At 42.4% G+C, this 17,788-nt stretch overlaps 2 protein-coding genes across 2 annotated transcripts in view; one reads left to right on the forward strand and one right to left on the reverse strand.

The window, feature by feature from the left end:
• Positions 1-1,085: 1,085 nt before the first annotated feature.
• CNIH1 (cornichon family AMPA receptor auxiliary protein 1) lies at positions 1,086-6,580 on the forward strand (the record flags this gene model as incomplete). Its single annotated transcript, XM_009868554.1, has 4 exons — positions 1,086-1,154; positions 4,377-4,489; positions 5,453-5,596; positions 6,062-6,580. Coding segments are annotated over 4 exons (354 nt in total), but the record flags the coding sequence as incomplete, so codon positions are not given.
• A 4,757-nt stretch (positions 6,581-11,337) lies between these two features.
• CDKN3 (cyclin-dependent kinase inhibitor 3) overlaps positions 11,338-17,788 on the reverse strand; it is a gene marked incomplete at its 5' end in the record, with an annotated part of 6,802 nt that continues 351 nt past the window's right edge. The window contains 6 exons of the mRNA XM_009868555.1: positions 11,338-11,424; positions 12,754-12,854; positions 13,723-13,754; positions 14,641-14,863; positions 15,863-15,907; positions 17,436-17,491. Of these exons, the coding sequence (XP_009866857.1) occupies positions 11,338-11,424; positions 12,754-12,854; positions 13,723-13,754; positions 14,641-14,863; positions 15,863-15,907; positions 17,436-17,491 (544 nt within the window). The remainder of the gene's footprint in view (positions 11,425-12,753; positions 12,855-13,722; positions 13,755-14,640; positions 14,864-15,862; positions 15,908-17,435; positions 17,492-17,788) is intronic.

Here is a 17,788-nt window from a genome sequence, read left to right on the forward strand (position 1 = left end):
TGAAGGGGGGGGACCCGGCAGCGCTGGTCTGCGGGTGAGACGAGCTCTCAAGCCCTGCTACATCCGTGTGTGAAATGGTGCTTGGAACGGGAGCAGCCCTGCGGCAACAGGGCTGGAAAGCGTTCTAGGCTGGAGTCAGTCGGGCTGCTTGTTTAACAGAAGCCATGGGCCGGGCTTGATCATCTCGGAGGTCTTTTCCAGCCTCAGTAATTCTGTGATTCCGTGATTTAAGTGTTGCCTTCTTTTCATTTATATTGATACTTACTTTTTAAGTGTGGGTGGGTTTTTTATTACTGTTTTTTGGAGGGTTTTCTGTCTTGGGCCCGGCACAGGGAGAGCCAGCTGAGCAGGAACGGACCATGGCCGAGCAGCGAGATGCTGCTCTGGGAGAGGACGAGAGGAGGATGTTGTTCTTGGCGCTGTTTCAAGCTTCGTAGTTATCCATAACAAAAACTGTTCTGTTGTAATACCAGCCCTGTCCTGTAAGCATGTTGGGGCTTAGGCAGAATATAGACAGATCTCATACTGATGATAATTTGGTCTATCTTAAGACTTTTTTAATGGTTGATGTGACACTTGTCCTGTAGAATTGCCTTTTGATGTATTTCGTGCTGCAACTTTGCCTGATTTTTATGGCACGTAAAGGTTGAGTATACATGGGCTTTTTTTATGGATGCGCCTTTTGGACGTACGTGTGGGGGTCAGAGAGTAATGAGGGAGAACGTTCAGCGACTTGTAAGATTGTTATTGCTTTTTCTTCATTAACAAACCCTCTGTCAGGTTCCAGCTGGCAACCAAGTCACTTGTGACGTTTGAGGTCTGTGCAAAGCAGGTTTAAAGACTGCTGGAATGGGTGTGTGAAGTTTGATGATGGTAGGGAGGTGGAAAGATGGAGTGTGAGCCGAGGCAGACGTCTTGGAGCACCTGAAGTATCTTTCACTTTCCTGTGAGTTTATGACTAGAACTTACTCCGGAGTAATTATGTACCCGAATGTTAGGCTCCCTGCCAAAATGTTACTTTTCACAGATAGAATACATTGTTTCTCCTCGACTGATGAATCACAGCTTGTTCAATTTTTTCCTAGATTATAGCATTTGATGAACTGAAGACGGACTACAAGAATCCCATAGACCAGTGTAATACACTCAATCCTGTAAGTAATGTGCCAAACACTTTTTAAAATAAATATATGTAAAATGCTTATTTTTGGTGTTACCTTGATATAATCAAACTAGTCAAGGGAATTGCATCTGTGTTGACCACACCTCGCTGTTCGGTAGAAGTTCTAGAGAAGATTCTTTGTTTGATGCTTTACTTTCAAGTTGAATATTCTGACTGTTGTTAATCTGCTGGTGATCTTGTCAGCTGTCGTACTAACATTCTTTCAATCTGCTTTCTGCATTTTCGGCACAAAGACAGTTGAAAAGGTCAAAAAGATTAAAAGAGTCAAAATTGCATTAAAGGTGTGTACTGCTTTTCAGTTTAACGTTTTTAATGCCACTTTCCTTTTGTTTTGTTAGGAACATTTGTAATATTATCAAGCTGTTTTTAGTTTTGCTTGTCCATCTGCTTGTTATTTGTTTGTCGGGGTTTATAACAACTTCATGGGTTTCCATATTTTGCGCAAAACAATTTTGCTTGCTTACCCAGTGAAGTGGGGAAAACTGTTACATGCCTGTTCTAGGTCCTATCGATTGTCTGAAGTACCTTCAGATGGAAATAAATAGTACTGCTCAAGCAAGGTTTATTGAACTCTGAGATTATAGGAGACAAGTTGTTTTGTAAGCATCGACCAAGAAAATTCTGATCACGTTTGAGGATTTTGGTGGGCGTAATGTGATAGGCGTTATCTTCACCTCTTTGTTTTACGTTCCAGGACCAGGGATGTATCTTGGTGGCCTCTCTCAGATGCAATTCTGACACTTCTTGGTTTATGAAAAGTATTTGAGGCAAACCATTTACTTGAATCTGTAACAGGCCAATAATAAGGGATGCTTGTTAAAGAGCATATATCTGTTTTACAGCAGGGCGGCGGTTTGTGCGTTTCTCGTGGTTTTTACTTTGGCTTGGTGCCACCAGGCTGAGGTAGAACGCAGGGGCAGCGCAGCAGCGTGGCCTGAATTGTCACTTCATCGTGTTTTGATGAGTTAAGGAAATTTTGCAAAGGAAAAATGAATTTACAGTATCTGGGTGGGAGTGGAAATCAGCACGTTAGACATACAGCACATAAATTGACAGCGAGTATTATAGCAGGGGAGCGGGTGGGGAGGAGAAGAGGCGATGGGCAGAGGATTGCATCTCGGCGAGTAGGCTTTGGTGCTCGGATAGCTGCGCATCTAACAGTTTCCCTTGCTTGGTCTGTTCTACAGTCATTTCTGCTACAGGGTGGGGGAAGGCAAATTTTCATTACATTTATGCATTACGGTCTTATCGCAACCTTTGAAGTATTATAATGCGCATGTTTAATGCAAATATTAACCTACGATTAACCCCCGTGCATGTAGTGTTTATTTATTAATGATAGCTCTGTGAACTGAAAATATTAAATAACATAATATTTACTGTTCTTGTGAAAGCAGATTAGCCACTAAAAGTGGAGGTAGGATCTAGAGCCTTGAGGGGATCAGGGAAATGCTGCTGGGCAAACACGCTGAAGTGTTTTCCTGTACAAAGAATCAAAAGTGCTGGTAGGAATTGAGATGCTGCGGTAGCAAGATTAGTCCAAAGTAATAACTGCTTCGTACACTGCCAATGCTTTCTCTTTTCTGTTCCTGTTATAGTTGTAACTCTTCTTGACAACGAGATTTCTTCCTCCCTTGTTTCTCTGATCCATATCGTCGTAGAATAGGATGTAGTTCCTTTTCCATTAGTCAGCCAGGGAGGAAAAAGCGTGATAGGTGTGGAAGAGGCAGGTATTTTCGTGTGGGATTAGGGAATAACAAACAAGTTGAAGACAAACATATTTTGAAATGTGTAGTTAAATAAACTACAGATTTTCAGACCTGGTAAATCTGTCTGAGCAGGCTGCCAAATGCATTGTTTTGGGTAGGGCTGTTGTTCTACTATGAACAGTTGCCAAGCTGTAAGTGGTAAGTATACAAAGAAGAATGTGGATGAAAATATTTACTTGAAACATTTCACCTATGACAGCTTGTTTTTGTTGATGTTGCGGCAAGTTTGCTTTGTTTGATATTCTTCATTTAGAGAAGCAGAAGGTTGTAGCAAAGTAAGTGGTGACAATGTTTGCTGGTAGTTTTTAGATTTCTAGGGAGGTAGTTTTGGAGTTAAAAAGAAGCATCTGCTTGGAGAAAATGAAAAAAAATATGAAACACTGAAAGTTCAGTGTTGTGTCATCATCCTATGCAACATTAGTCACGTTACACAAAAAAAGAGAGGTGAAGTGTATTGCCTGTGTCTGTGCACCTGGATGTACACAGACAATTTAAATTTTTGGGTAGAAATGGAGAATTTTTTTATGAGGAGATGCTTCAGTGGTCCTGAGCTGAGAAATCAGAAACTTAGAGATATGCTTCTTTCTGAATTGTGACAAAGTTGTCAACGATGTTGCTTTAGGGTGACTCGTTTTAGAAAATTTTACTCTGGTGGTGGGTGTGAGATTTTCCTGGCTCGTCGCATGCATTTACTCTGTGTATCTCTCCATATTACTCGTATGAGTAACACTAACACTACCTGGCATTTCATGCTTTCTGCGATTTCATAGTAAGCTGACACTTAGCTCTGGGGACTTGTGCTGCAAAGCATGACGCTCTAAAGCAGGCGCAGCAGGGACTTGTGAGGGAACACGAAGCTGGCCTGTATGCTGATGCCGTGCCCTGGCAGCGCGGGCAGTGCAGCGCCCGTCTCTGCACAGACCAGTGACGCTCATCCGGTCCGATAAAGCTCTGCCCAGGATAGTACATTTTGGCACTAGTCTGAATTCAGAAAGTTAGCAAAGCAAAGCTGTAAAATAGGAGAACGCAAACCATCTTTTTGCCTGTAAACTGTTACATGGAGCATGTTTCCCACTGATATTTCTCTGTTGCATGAGCAGAAATATCTCGATCCCTTCTGTTGTGAAGGTCACGTATAAAGTGTGGAATCCTTTAGCAGTGCACTTAGGTATTGGGTGGGTTTTTTAATTGCTTTAAATTATTGATATGAGCTTTTGATTTTATCAGCTTTTTCATCTTGGTTCGTGAATATCATGTGAAAACAGCAAGGCACATGGTTGCTATTTTCACGTTCTGCAGTCTTGTTCTTAGCGTTGCTGTTCAATAATGTTTTTTAAAACAATAGCTGACCTCCAGCATACATTGAACACTGCACATTTTGCTTCGAGTAATCGAAACTTCTAACTTGTCTTTTTCTTTTCCAGCTTGTCCTTCCAGAGTACCTCATCCATGCATTCTTCTGTGTTATGTTTCTCTGTGCAGCAGAGTGGCTTACACTGGGTCTCAATATGCCTTTGTTGGCTTATCATATTTGGAGGTAATATTGACGAATCTGGTATTTCTGTACTCAACATTAATGGTTGCCCATTCTCCCATTGCAGTGCTTGGTGTGAAGTGTTCTGTGTCTTTGGCAAATAAAGATGCTTTCTGATACGACACTGAGAAAGCTGACGTCGTAGCTATGAAATAAGAAGCATTGCTTTGCTTTCTCTGCAATTTTTTTTTTTTTGTTCTCTTGTGCTGTGCAAGAATCAAGTTGTCTTCTGTGTGTGTTTGGTGTGTTTGAGGTAGCTGATGTGTCAGGGTGTACTAACGCTGCAGATTTGCGGTGTGGGTTGCCAGCGGAAGCGGCGATCCCGCTTTCCTCCTGCCGCTGAGACACAGGCACCGCTTCTTCTGGTGCTGGTGTTGGTCCCATGCAGGAGCTGGAGTGGTTGAAATGTAACCCAGCAAACCAGCTCTGCCTGCGTAGCTGCGGCTGTGCTAGTCCTGGCGCAAGGAGGAATCAGAGGGGTGGGACTGTTCCTTTGACTGGCAGCCTGCATTAAAGTACAATTTCGGGATCGTTCCATATTGCCCCATGTGAGTATTCCTTCAGCAAGGTTGCCAGCGTGGGATTTATTGACGAGTAGAGGCTGTGGGTTCCATAGGGTTAGATGTCGGTCTCTTCTCCAGCATTTCCAACCCTTTTGTAAGGAAGCCCGTTTTTAATTTATTTACAAATTTGTCCTGTTTCCTTTCGGCGTACCAGAGTTGAGCATGGTTTAAGGCCGAGGTAAGCCATTGCGGCAGGGTCAGTGACAGCTCTTCTCTAGGCATGTTTAATTTGGAGTTTCCCATTGCTCTTCCAGTCTATCGTCTCCTACGTGGAGCTGGTGGACGTTGCTGTACGGGCTGAGATTCCTTGTCTGGTTCTGGCGTGACTTGGGGAGGGCGTGGGGGGCAGGAACCAAGGTTTCCCATCGCCGTCACCGTGAAAGTAACTGTGCGTCGCTTCCAGGTACATGAGTCGACCTGTGATGAGTGGCCCTGGGCTCTATGATCCTACAACCATCATGAATGCAGATATTTTAGCCTATTGCCAGAAAGAAGGATGGTGCAAATTAGCGTTCTACCTTCTATCATTTTTTTACTACCTATACGGGTAAGTTTGTTTGGTGTGTTTGTTTTTTGGTTTTTTTTTCATCTGTCTCCTATCTAATCTTCAGCCTGAAACTTTGGCTCAGTGCACCAGAGGAATTTTGTGCATAGGAATATACATATATATATATATGTGTGTATATAAATAGCAACAATTTTTCTGAAAAAGAGTCCACAATCAGCATTTATTCTGTTTTAAAACACAAGTCTTAATTTGGTCAGAATTACTGTTCTGAGTCTTTATGCCATAACTGGAGACTTGAAAGCTTCAAACTTTTCTTCTTTTAAGCAAAATATGACTGGAACAGTAATATTTTCAAAGTAAGCAGGTATTGTGATGTAGATGTAATTTTACTTTTTGTTTGTTGAAGTCAAAAGTAGAAGAGTCATTCCATATATGTGACTGTATAACTAAATGTGTAACACTAATCAAAATGGTGCATATTAATATTTTTATTTTATTTTCCAGCATGATTTATGTTCTGGTGAGCTCTTAAGAAGACATTCAGCAAGCTTTCTTCCAGTTAAGTGCATGCAAAAGCCACAAAACATGGATTCTTTACAAAGAGAACCTCTGACCAAGATTAAATACGGAATCTGAAGATCGCATTTGCGTTAGAAAATGACAACTCCCCTATTTTTAAAATATTTCCACATTTTATACTTGTGGAAAGACTGTTTTCTTATATTTTACTGGGACACTGAAATTAAAGAATTATGTGTAAATTAAAGATTACTGGGTTTTGGCAAGTTTTGACTCTGCACTCCGTAAGGAACAGCCAGAATCCTCAAGTAGGTGTTGGTTCCTGACTAGCCTTAGCACACTAGGGAATTTCTTTAGGCCGGGCTTCGTAGTGGCTCGTTGGACTTGTGTCTGCCCCCTCTGACTGTAAATCAGCTGTAGCTGCCGAGTGCTTGGGAAGGCCTGGAAGTGCCGCGTGTTTTACCTGTAGGCGACGTTTGGTCTTAAGAGGTGAATTCATGGACACAATTGCAAAAAAATAGGAATTCTGTTCTTTTTTATTTTATGTTTTTTTTCTATCTGGTTAGTCCTGTATATGCATGGTTCAGAGACTTCTGTATTTTCACTGAACGTTAGTCTTGCTCTAATCTCAAGCGTGTCATTGTGATAGAAAATGTTGAATTGTCCACAAAGGAGTGAATTTAAATGATGATTTTTTTTTTATAATGTCTGTGCTATTTTATTAACAAATGGACAGACCTGCAACATTTATCAAGTCCAATGATGAAAATACTCCTGAGTTTAAGGGTAATACTACAGACCTTTTCAAAGCAGAAAGTGAGATTGTGAAACTGCCCTGCTGTCCCTTAGTGCAATAAATAATAAAAAGAAAAATCTCAAATTCAGAAACATTTCTTTTTACCTGGTGCCTTGTTTTGTTTTTTAAATTGAACAGATACTTGCTGTATCTATGTGTTTGTTTCAGGCTGGATAATTGCATTGCCTTTTAAAATAGAACACTGAATCGAGTTATATCTGGAAAAGAGAAGCTCTGATTTCCTGCTTTTTTTGTTGTTTTTTTTTAATGGGTCTGCAGATAAGTAGTAGATGGGGCAGGAAGACGTTTCAGCTAAATTGATAATATTGCATTGTAAATTGTGACTGCAAACAGTTGCTTAATTTCGGAGTAGTAATCAGGCATCTTCATTTACCTGTGCTCGCAAATAATGAAGTTTTCCACTTCTAGTAAAACATTTTTCTATAAACTGTGTATTTGATCACTTTGGGTCTCTCAGGCGTTAGAGGCAATAAAAATTGCATGAACGTCTGGACCAGAAATGCAGATACTCCAGTACTGGTGTGTCGAGCAATGGTGAGGACTGAGGGAGAAGAATAGGAAACAGGGCGGGTATCAAATATTTGTGCTTGGGTAGCGGGAGAATGTGTCTGGAAACGTGCCCTTGAAGAGCTTTTCTCCCATTAATTCAGCTGCGTTTTAAGCACGTTTATAGCTAGTATGGAAGATGACTTCTGCAATGGAATTACTTGGTGTGTAAAAAATAATCACTGAAAAATTCTGATGAACTTCATTTGGTTACCCCTAATCTCTTTTTAAGACATTTTGAAAATTTCTGTTTTTCCACCATATTTGTGCTGGACCTTCATCGTGTCCGTTTATTGTGTCACCTGTCAAAATGGAGAAGTCTGCTTAACCTGTTCTTGCTTGGCAGTCCTTGCCTAGCTCTGGGATTATCCTTTTTCCTCCACTAATGATCCTTTTCTAAGTGGGAGGAGACCAGAACTGCTGTCATCACGGAAGATTTGGGTGCCCAGGGGATTTAGAGCGGCAGTTTCCTGCTTTCTGCTTTGGAATTCCTCTCCTCTTTTTATAATGTACTGGGGGTGAGAGAATTCAGCCTGTGAAAACTTCAAGCTCTCTTTCCTGAGTACTGATACATGACAGCTCATTACTACGTATATAAAACTGTTTTTCTTCTTTGCATTTATCGACACTTAGTTTCACATGCCATCACTGCTCAAGCATTCAGCATTACAAGATGTTTAAATTTTTTTTCCTGGCTGTCTCAAAACATCTTCAACAGTTGCAGGTGTTATCTCACAGCCCTTGTTTTCAGTGCAAAGCCAACGGGTCCCAACCCACGCACTGCTGGAGCTCAGCTGGAGGGGCCCTGCCTCACCAAAAATTCATTACTCCTATTCTGCAACCCCTTTTGGTCAGTAGTTACGTGACAAAAGGATTTTATTCCTTGTGCAATAATAATTTTGAGCTTTTAGCAAAAGAATTTTTGAAAGGCTTTTTGGAAACTCAGGAATATTGTTCCTGTTAGATTGTTTTTATTTTCCTGCTGCTTTGTGCCTCCAGGGACTGCTGCAAGATAGGACTTCAGCCTGTGTGAGCAAAACTAATTAACCCTTACACATGTTTGTAAATTTAGTAATCTGTTACGGGATTGAGACTTACTGGCTTGTAGTCCCTAGTGCCTTCTGAAAAAATCTCCCTTTGTTCCCTTGGTGCTTGGGCTGATTAGGCCAAGTTACGAGGATAAGTGACACAGGATTTACTGAGTCCGACTGAAAAAACTTTCTAAAAACCCCCTCCAGCTGTGGGGTGGCTTTAGCTGGGTGTATTTAGCAAAATGTTTGCAACACTTGTGCTGTCCTCTTGATGACTGGCCTCGCACATCTAATGTAAAAGTGTGCGTGAGTATTCCTGAATGGAGGAATTCTGCGGTGGAAGTGGTCAGTGCAGTTCTGCTGGTGAGCTTGTATTTGCTGCTAAGCCCAGGAGCAAAATGCTTGTTTGGAGTCTGTCCTGCCTGCTGCGGTTAAATACGCGAGAACTGAAGAATTTAAGTAATCGCATTTCAAAGGTCTTTAAACTGTCAAAACACCACAGAGACAGGTCAGAAGTGCAAGTCAGAAGTTCAAAAGTCCGATGAAGAACCTATCACGCTGAAGTGCGAGGACTAGCCAGTGGAACCTTTCAGAAAATGCTGTTTAGAAACAGTTTTCAGCATTTTTATTTTTAAAAGAAAGTTAATGTCTGCTAGCAGCCACCCAGCCACTGGATAGTGTGAATGTTGTCATCTGTCCCCAGCAACAGGAGCCTCACATCTCAGTTTTACAGGAGTAGTCCTTGTGTGATGCAGAGTTAGGGTACCAGTCATTCTGTGTTCAAAATGTAGACCTAGGATTAATTGATTTGGGGACTTCCAGGACACAAGAGATGATGAGGCAAATAACCCTTTTTTCTTCCTATCAGTGAGGTTCCTGCTAAGTCATCTTAAAAAGCCATCTGATGTATATTTAATATCTGAATACCTTCAGTTGCAAGGATTAAGTACTGAGGAAGAGACAGACACTTTTTTGTTTCTGTTTTGAGTGTTGCGGAGTAGTGTCAGGGAAGGAAAATGCACATTTTGAGGAAGGTATTTTCTGTGTTCCCATGCTGCAGAAACCAAACAGTTCCTGTTGTCTGCCTTAGGGCTGGAGAAGGGAATGGCAGTAAAAACTAATTATAGTCTGTAGAAATTGCCTTTAAACATGCATGCAGATTTCTAGGCTTAAACATGTTAAGGCTATACATTTTAAAGTTACCAACATGGCACATTCTACTTCAACTCGATACCACTGGTGCTGGGCTAGAGTCTCATGTCACAACTTCTGATTCGAAGTTCCTGAAAGATTATTTAAATACACCATAAATATCCGTACCGCTGCAGGTTATAGGTGTAGGCTGCAGCTGTGGGGAGCACAGGAACGTGACCTCAGAGTAGGGCAGCAGTGCTGCTGTCGTCATGCTGACCAGGGAACTGGTTTCTTGAAGCACTTGAGGTGAGGGGAAAGGCACTGACAGAATTAAGTGCAAGGAAACTGGAGATGGTGACAAGGCAGGAGCACAGTCAGGATGCTGACACCCAGCTGAGAGCAATGGCACCACGACTTGAGCCCGAGGCAGCTGTTCCTCGGCTCCACTGGTTTGTCTAACAGCAAAAGTCAGGGCCTGGCTGACCCAGGCTTTCTTCCCAGAACCAAAACTTACCTTGCAGGGCGTTAGGGGATACCTGGGCTCTGAAGTGGGTGATCATTCCTTCCTCAGAACAAGCAGAACTAGTTAAAATCTTTTCTTCAGGAATCTTCTTTGGTCTTTGTGAATTGGTATAATTAGACAGGAGGGAAGTTCACTGTTACAGGCATGTTGCTGTGAGATTCTCTCCAGCCCACAGCCGATGGTTTCTTTACTTTCTAGTGTCAGTGTGCAGAGGTGCTGTGCCAGAAACTCTCCCACACAGCTACAGCACAGCATCTCTTCCTACAGCATTCGCATCAAACCCCACCTGCTTGGTTTGTCACAGATCTTCAGTACCAAACCTCCTCCTGTTAAAATGAGGGGTCTCATTCCTAAATACCAGTGAGCACACTAAGAGCAAACTGTGGCATTTTAAAATGAGTTCTTAAAAGTTCGTTAGGGGTGAGCACTCCAGCAGGAAAATTTTCATGCTTGACTTCCCTTTGGTTTAAAGCTAGAACTGAGGTGAGTTTTGTTGTTTGTTTTTTTAAACAGCTCCAGTGATGTAATTTTAACCTAACTATGTTATCCTGGCATGACTCTTACAAAAAGACAGTAGAGAAGGAGTTATCTTTCACCTCTTGCCCTTTTCCTTCCCTTACATGCTGGAGCAGAAGGCAGTTTATCTGTGCTTAGCTGTGAGGAGTTACAGACCATTCTGTCTCCTGACAGATCCTGCCTTCACCTCCAAGGTGTTCGTCCCACTCCTCATGCTTCATAGAACAGAGATAAAGTCAAAATGAAATTCAGTTGTTGCTTTCACAGCCCGGCCTCCCTTGCACTTGACAAGTTCACCGAAGTGGCCCGTAGAATGACGATGTGAAAAGATCAACGTGCCAGTTCGATGGCAGCACACCCGACTGCTGTCAGTGCCAAGCGATTTTAAACATGACATAAGACATTGCATAAGAGTCATTATTGTATTGAAAACAAGCTCATTAGGCACACAGGCCACCAGCAGAACAGTAATGAACACAAATACTTTGATGTATTTTTAAGGCAGTGAGTATTTAAGATTGCCAGGCAGAGGAAGATGCTGCACGTCCTGTAGGAGCTCCTTCCAGCAGCCCAACGCTTTACACACAGATGTGGAAGTGAGCAGCTGTGTCACACGGGCAGTAGCGATGAGAAAGCATAAAGGTCAGGAGCGAGCTGAAGCCACGGCGAAACAAAGTGGAAACACCAGTACTGGTTATCGTGACACTGATCTTAATACTGTATCCTTTGTCGCCAGATATGCAGCCAGGTTCTCTCGAAAGTCATGGAGGTAATTGTATTGCTGAAAAAGCACAACCAGATTTGAAATGAGTGTTCTACACTTTTGGAAAAGGCACTATCCATCTTAAAAAGCTGTGCTACCCCAGGATATAAAGTGCACCCTCTAGTCCAATTATTTGTTCTTGTGTTTACTCCAAATCTTCTGGGATTTGTCGCCACCAGATTACTTGGATCCTGTGGTTCCTCATAAAGGGCACACGTGAGCTCAAGGTCACGCAAAGCGCGGTTCTCAGTAGGTGGGAACTTCATGTCAGAATTCAAAGCTGCTGTATTTGGGTCACCAAGCACATTACTCTCTCTGTAATGAGTACATGATGCAGAACACAGCCTTTAGCTGGTATGATGATGTACAACAGTTTCTAGTTGGTGTTCATAGAATCAGAATCATAGAATGGCCTAGGCTGGAAGGGACCTTAGAGTTCTTAGGTCAGCTCGTACATCATGTGGAATATTAATACACAAGTGTTCAAAATGAGATAAAAAGGTTGGTCAGCAGAGGCTAAAGGACCGATCGTCCACCCCAGTGGCTGTGAGAGCTTCCAATCCTAAGGCTTGTTCCTATCCTTCCCTACCTCTTCAACCAGGGATGCAAGCTGCTGCTCCCCACCTGCCCCCTTGGTTTGTGGAAAACTGATTTTCAACACATAGTTTAATCAAGATTTACCTTCCAGAGTGGCTTAGAGATAGCAAAGAGACAGTATTTAGGCAACTCCTTATCCTCAGAAACTGCCTTGTAAACATTTTACAATGTCAGCTCCTCTTTCCTGTACACTGAACTGTTTTACAAGCATAGCATCTAGAAATCCTGTCATTAGAAGTATGTCCACAGAGTAGCTAAAAATCCCACCAAAATAAAAACCCATTATGTTCAGCAGCTTAGGCCTCCCTCCATGTAGGTTTTAACACTAGTGCTAGGGATACCTCTTAAAAGAAGCCTGCCAGTAGGTCCATGTGATAGCTCCACAGGATGAATGTGACTCACTGGGTTATGAAGATGGGACAAAACCAGAGCAGAAAAATCAAGCAGATGTCTTAAGTTGTGAGGAGTACGTGAACAATGGAAAAAGGACAATACCTTAGTGAGTGATGAGCAGGATAAGGAGGAGAAAGCAACAGATCACTAATGATGGTGAAGAGCAGACAGGGAGAACAGCTGTTGGATTTAGAAGAGGCAGAACAAGGCAGAATCAGCACAGAAATGGAAAGCTAGAAGCAGCTCAAACCCGGGAGAGCAGCAGGGGCACCAGTTGTGCAGCTTGTCAGCTGGAGAGGACTACTGAGCTCTCCACTCCTGTTTTAACACACGCGTTACCTGCTGTACCCCCATTACCTTGATGGTCTGTATCGCCCCAGATCCTCTCAAGTTTCTGAGGCTGTCTATTGCTTGCTGAGGTGCCATGTCTGAAAGCTGTAGCAGGAGACACGCAGCTACTGCAAGGGAAAGGCATATACACACGTTTGCTACTGAGCAGCTCTTGCTGTACGCAGTACAACTTCTGCATGGTAACAGGTTTGTTCCCTGAAAACCACTCTAGCAAAACTCAACCTTGTATCGGGGTCACAGATCCCCTGGATTTTTTGGATAAATACTATTTGATGGCACTGCCTTCTGTTCCCACCTAAGCCTGCAGGATTTAGAAACAGATGAAAACTTTTCCACTTCAAACCCCTTTCCCCCGGCCCCCACCTTTCTAGCAGTGTTCATGAGGCAAATTCTAAAATCTTTCCAAGAACAAGTCCCAGCACACCCAGGTCATTCCCTTTTGTGTCTTCTGGTTTCTTTTTTTTGGCAGTATCACCACCCCTTCCTTCTGGAGCTTATAGGGGGACCTTGGGCTGAAGAAATGTGCAGAGGAATAGGTTAATCTCCTCTCAAGGAAATGTTAATGGAAAAGGAGAAAGTGGAATAGTCTCAGAGGAGACTAAAATTTGCACTGAAAATGGAGAAAGTCAGAAACAGTAGGAGAGAACTTTCTAACAGCCACACTAAAAAACTCACCCAGCCTCACCCTCCATCCTCTCACCTTCATACTCAGAGCTATACCACGACATACTTATGTCACTCACCACAAACAGTTTCTACAGAGGCAGCTCATGTTACTACCACTTAGCAACACCTTTCCCAAAAAACGGGCTCAGACACATTAACTAGCCTGCTGCCTGTAGTAGCAGTTTGCACTGTAACCACAGCTAAGCCTCAAACAGAATATGGCTCCTTCAGACAGTGCTGTCTCCTGAGAATGGGTTTGTCAAATGGATTAGTTAGTCAGGCATTGAGAGGGAGAAGGCAGCTGCTTACTGAGACATGAGCGTCCACGGCCACCGTAACAGCTGAAAGAGAAAAGAACACGTGGCTGGAAAAGCTACAGTACATTGCAACACTGAAGGCCTCTCAATACCTAAATACACAGACACAATTCTTGCCTTAATATGGTCAAGAGGAGCAGTGGTACAAGTTCGACTATACCTACAAGGCTATCTCCCATTTATTCTCCAGACCTTCTTTAAGCAGTGTCTTTCTAGAGAAACTGCAATTTTGAAGTTCCCCTTCATTCATAGCAATAGTCCCAAAGGCACAGGAGGACAGAAAAGGGCATGGAAAGGGGGAGTCTCAATTTTCTTTAAATCCTACCCTAGATTCAGGCTTTGCTGATAGTTGTGAGCCACTGATAGCAGCAGGGTTCTGCAATGGCAGGAAGCCTCAGGACTCAGTGGGTGTCTCTGCAGGGAGCTGTCATTCAGGGAACATGAGACTGGAAAACTCTTCCCCTCTACCCTGAGCTCAGCTCCAAGTGCCTAAAGAAATACTTTAAACCAGTTTCATGCAATTTAAGAATGAATTTTGCACTACTAAACCCACTGAGTCCCTGATAAACATCCCCAGGGCGTGTCATCCTCTGACGACAGTTGCTTTAGCTTACAATTCACGTTGTATACCTGATATCCAACTAAGCCAGCAGCATGGAGTCACTCGAAAGACATTTTAAAGCACTTGCTGGAGAAAGCAAGGGGAAAGTGAGAGATTCAAATCTTATAAAGGCCAAGTTAGCTCCAAAAGGGTGCGTGAGGAGAAACAAAGCAGCTTTTAACAGCTTGAACTAACCCTAACAATGCATTTGTCATTTGACAGGGTTCACCTTCAGCTGGCCATGCACCTGGACAAAAGCTGGGATCTTTTACACGAAAGTGAGGTGAAAGGGAGGCAACCAGAACGTACTGTATGATTGTTTTCCTGTTACTTTCCAGGCAGCTTCTGAGCTCCTCCAGAATTTTGCAGCACTTGGCAATGTCAGGAGCGTCCCCGTCAGGAATAGGATAGTGGTGCACACAGATCCCGTGCTGTTGGTAGGTATCTATAAGATTTGGCACCCGATACTTTAACAGCTCTCCTCTGGTACAGAGCACAAATATATCCTGGGTCCCGTAGTTCTTTAGTTCTTCTGCCAACAGATTAAGACACTTGCAAGTAAACAAAAGCCTATCAAGCTTAAGGATAAACACATAAGCTACTTGGTACTGATTCTCTTGTTTAATCTTTGAGGTTAAGACAATAGGACTGAAAAATTTTGCTTCGAGCTGTGTTTACTTCTACTGAATTTTTCCCACATTTGCCTTCAGGTAACCCACAAGAGGGATTTTTCTTGGTTCAGGTTGAACCTCCAGAGAAGCCTCACCAGAAAGTATGTCAGCAGTCAGAAAGCCTGGTAACAGCTTAAGCATGGTTCTGTCCCATGTCCAGCTTTGACCATGATGGTTTTTGCTATTAGTCTCTGCTCTTCTAGTGCTTACAGATTAATACTTGGCACAAATCTTTACATAATTTCATCTTTTCTATCCAAATCTCACTGTTCTTTGGGAAGAGGAGATTATGAGTTTGTAATACATCTTGATCCTAGCTGCTCTCAAGATGCCTGCTTCTCTGCATGACTTAGCAGACCTTATGGTTACTAAGAAAGATACGCAGATGGCTGTGTAACCCCAGCCTGGAAATACTTTGACTATTTTTTTAATATTTCATAAAGAAGCCACAGAGAAAATGGCACTCCATGCTTGAAAGTGGTATCTAGTCCTCGTAACAGTTACAGTGCTAAAATGTTTCATGCATCTTCAAGCATGGTGTTACCAAAACTCAGAAAGACATCGGTGTCAGACATACCCCCAGCAAGACTTGTAAAGAACTGCCCTGCATTCCTACATCGTGGCATATCCCTGGACAACTACAGCATCCATTATGAAAATATGAATAAAATACCACTGTTTTAGATAACTGGCATATGGATCCTTGTGCCCAGACTAGAAAAACAGCAATTCCAGGAGCCCAGACTAAGACAAGATAAACCTCTAGCTTCTCTGTAACTTACACTTTCAGTTTACCTGCACGTTGTTCTTGCCCATTTTGTGGGAGTGAGAGACACCTAGAAACTGGCCAGAAGACTCACCTATATCTTTCTGTAGATTTCTTCTAACATCCTTAAACCTGCAACCTAAAACAAATTAGAAAGACAATATCCACTCCAGGTAAGTGATATTTATGGTACAGCTCCTGAAGAGGAGAGCACAGAGAACCTTGCCCCAAACCCACAGCAAACAACAAAGCCATACCCCAAATAAAACAGTTCTTGTTTTTGCAAATAGATCACTAGCGCAGAAGACAGTTTAAACAACATTATCTGCTTAATAGGGTAATGTAATAGGATTTATAAAAATCTGCGTGAGGTTTTAAATTGCTATGCATTTTCAAGGTGAAAAGTTTGGGATATTAGAAATCAGAGTACAACTTTAAAAAAAAACAACAAACGAACATCACTAACCAAACCAAAAAACACTCAACAAATGAAAGGGCTAGACAGAGCTCACTTAAGAGCTCTCTAGTTGACTGATAGAAAATAAGTTTCTCATTCTGTAAGTCAGCACAAATCACATTAAAAATCCTCCTTACTATTCAATCTTTAGCATATCACCACTTCCTTTTTTCCCCTCTGATCATGCTACCAAGGCATTTTTGCAACCCCTACAGGATATCACAGTGCCACATTCAGAGCTATCGTTTGGTTTGCGAGATGCAATCACTCAAAATACTTGCACTGTGTCCTCCTGCCTCCCCTCCTTCACTCACGGCCCCAGAGGCACACAATCTTTATCCCTGCCTTGACAACGGTTAGGAGTGTGGGTATCCTGAAACATCTTTTGAAAGCATGACAGCAGAATCCTGTGGACCAAGAGCTGTATCGGTAGGGCCTATGACTGGATGTTACCATCAGAAGATTAAACAGTCATTACATGAGCAGCTCAGGTAGTTAAAAAACACGAAGCCGCTATTTTTTGGCATATATATGTGAAGTGACCTTCAAGTACATCATCCATTTCAAGATATCTTAGATTAAAATATTATTCAACACTTGTTTTTTAGTTCTTTAGATTTTTAGTCCCAAGTTTGTATTTCTCAGGGTTGGCTAATAGAAGTTGATTAACTGCCTTATATGAGGCAGGCAAAGTTCACATTGTCACCACCAGCAGTTCTATCTCTTTTGTGACCACAGGAGAGTCACTGTGGCTGCAGTTTTGGTAGTTAAAAATACAGTGAAAACATTTATGTTTATTTTTATATCATGCCCAAAGTAGTGTAACCCAGATGCTAAAGGGAGAGCTGTGCACAACTCTCCGCAGAGAAAGTGAGTGTAGTTTGAGCCCAGTATATCTTATACAGGAATTATTTGTCAGAGCAGCCTTGTTTCACTTATGTTGTTGCTTTTTATAAATGGTAAGCCAGGCTAAAAAGCAAAATATTTTAAACAACAGTGGAATATGGCCACTATTTCCTTACCACTCTGCCATACGATCTTGCCTTAAGGTATTCTCTAGATTAGCTTTGGTCTTCCCAAAGCAATTACTCCAGTGATAGATGACAAAACATGTCCCCCCACCAAGTAAATGCATCACAGAATTCTGAGGTACATGATTACCTTTCTTAAGCCTCAAACATGCCTGCAAATTTCAGTGAATGCTTCTTACCTGGAAGGGAACATAACCCCAGGAACACTGAAGAGTAGACAGGCGACAAAGACAACCTTCCAGAAAACAGAAAATCAGAACAGAGTATTTTGATTATCTGAACAGAGATAACTCACCGCTAGACATCCCTTTTCCGTGGGACCACGAGAAGAGTTATCTACCTGTAATTCAGTTTTCAGAATAAAATGAAATAATTCCTGCAATATTTCTACAACACCGGACGAGGGAATCCTGCGTTTGGCAGCGTGCTTCAGCATAAACCTCTGGCCAGCGGGAAGGAGAGAAAGCGCTGCCAGATCCTCGCCTTAGCACCCGGACATGGGGGCCAGCCCGACTGGCAGCGGCCCGAAAAC

Source organism: Apaloderma vittatum, unplaced genomic scaffold, assembly GCF_000703405.1.
Source record: "Apaloderma vittatum isolate BGI_N311 unplaced genomic scaffold, ASM70340v1 scaffold39664, whole genome shotgun sequence".
Taxonomy (NCBI): Eukaryota; Metazoa; Chordata; class Aves; order Trogoniformes; family Trogonidae; genus Apaloderma; species Apaloderma vittatum.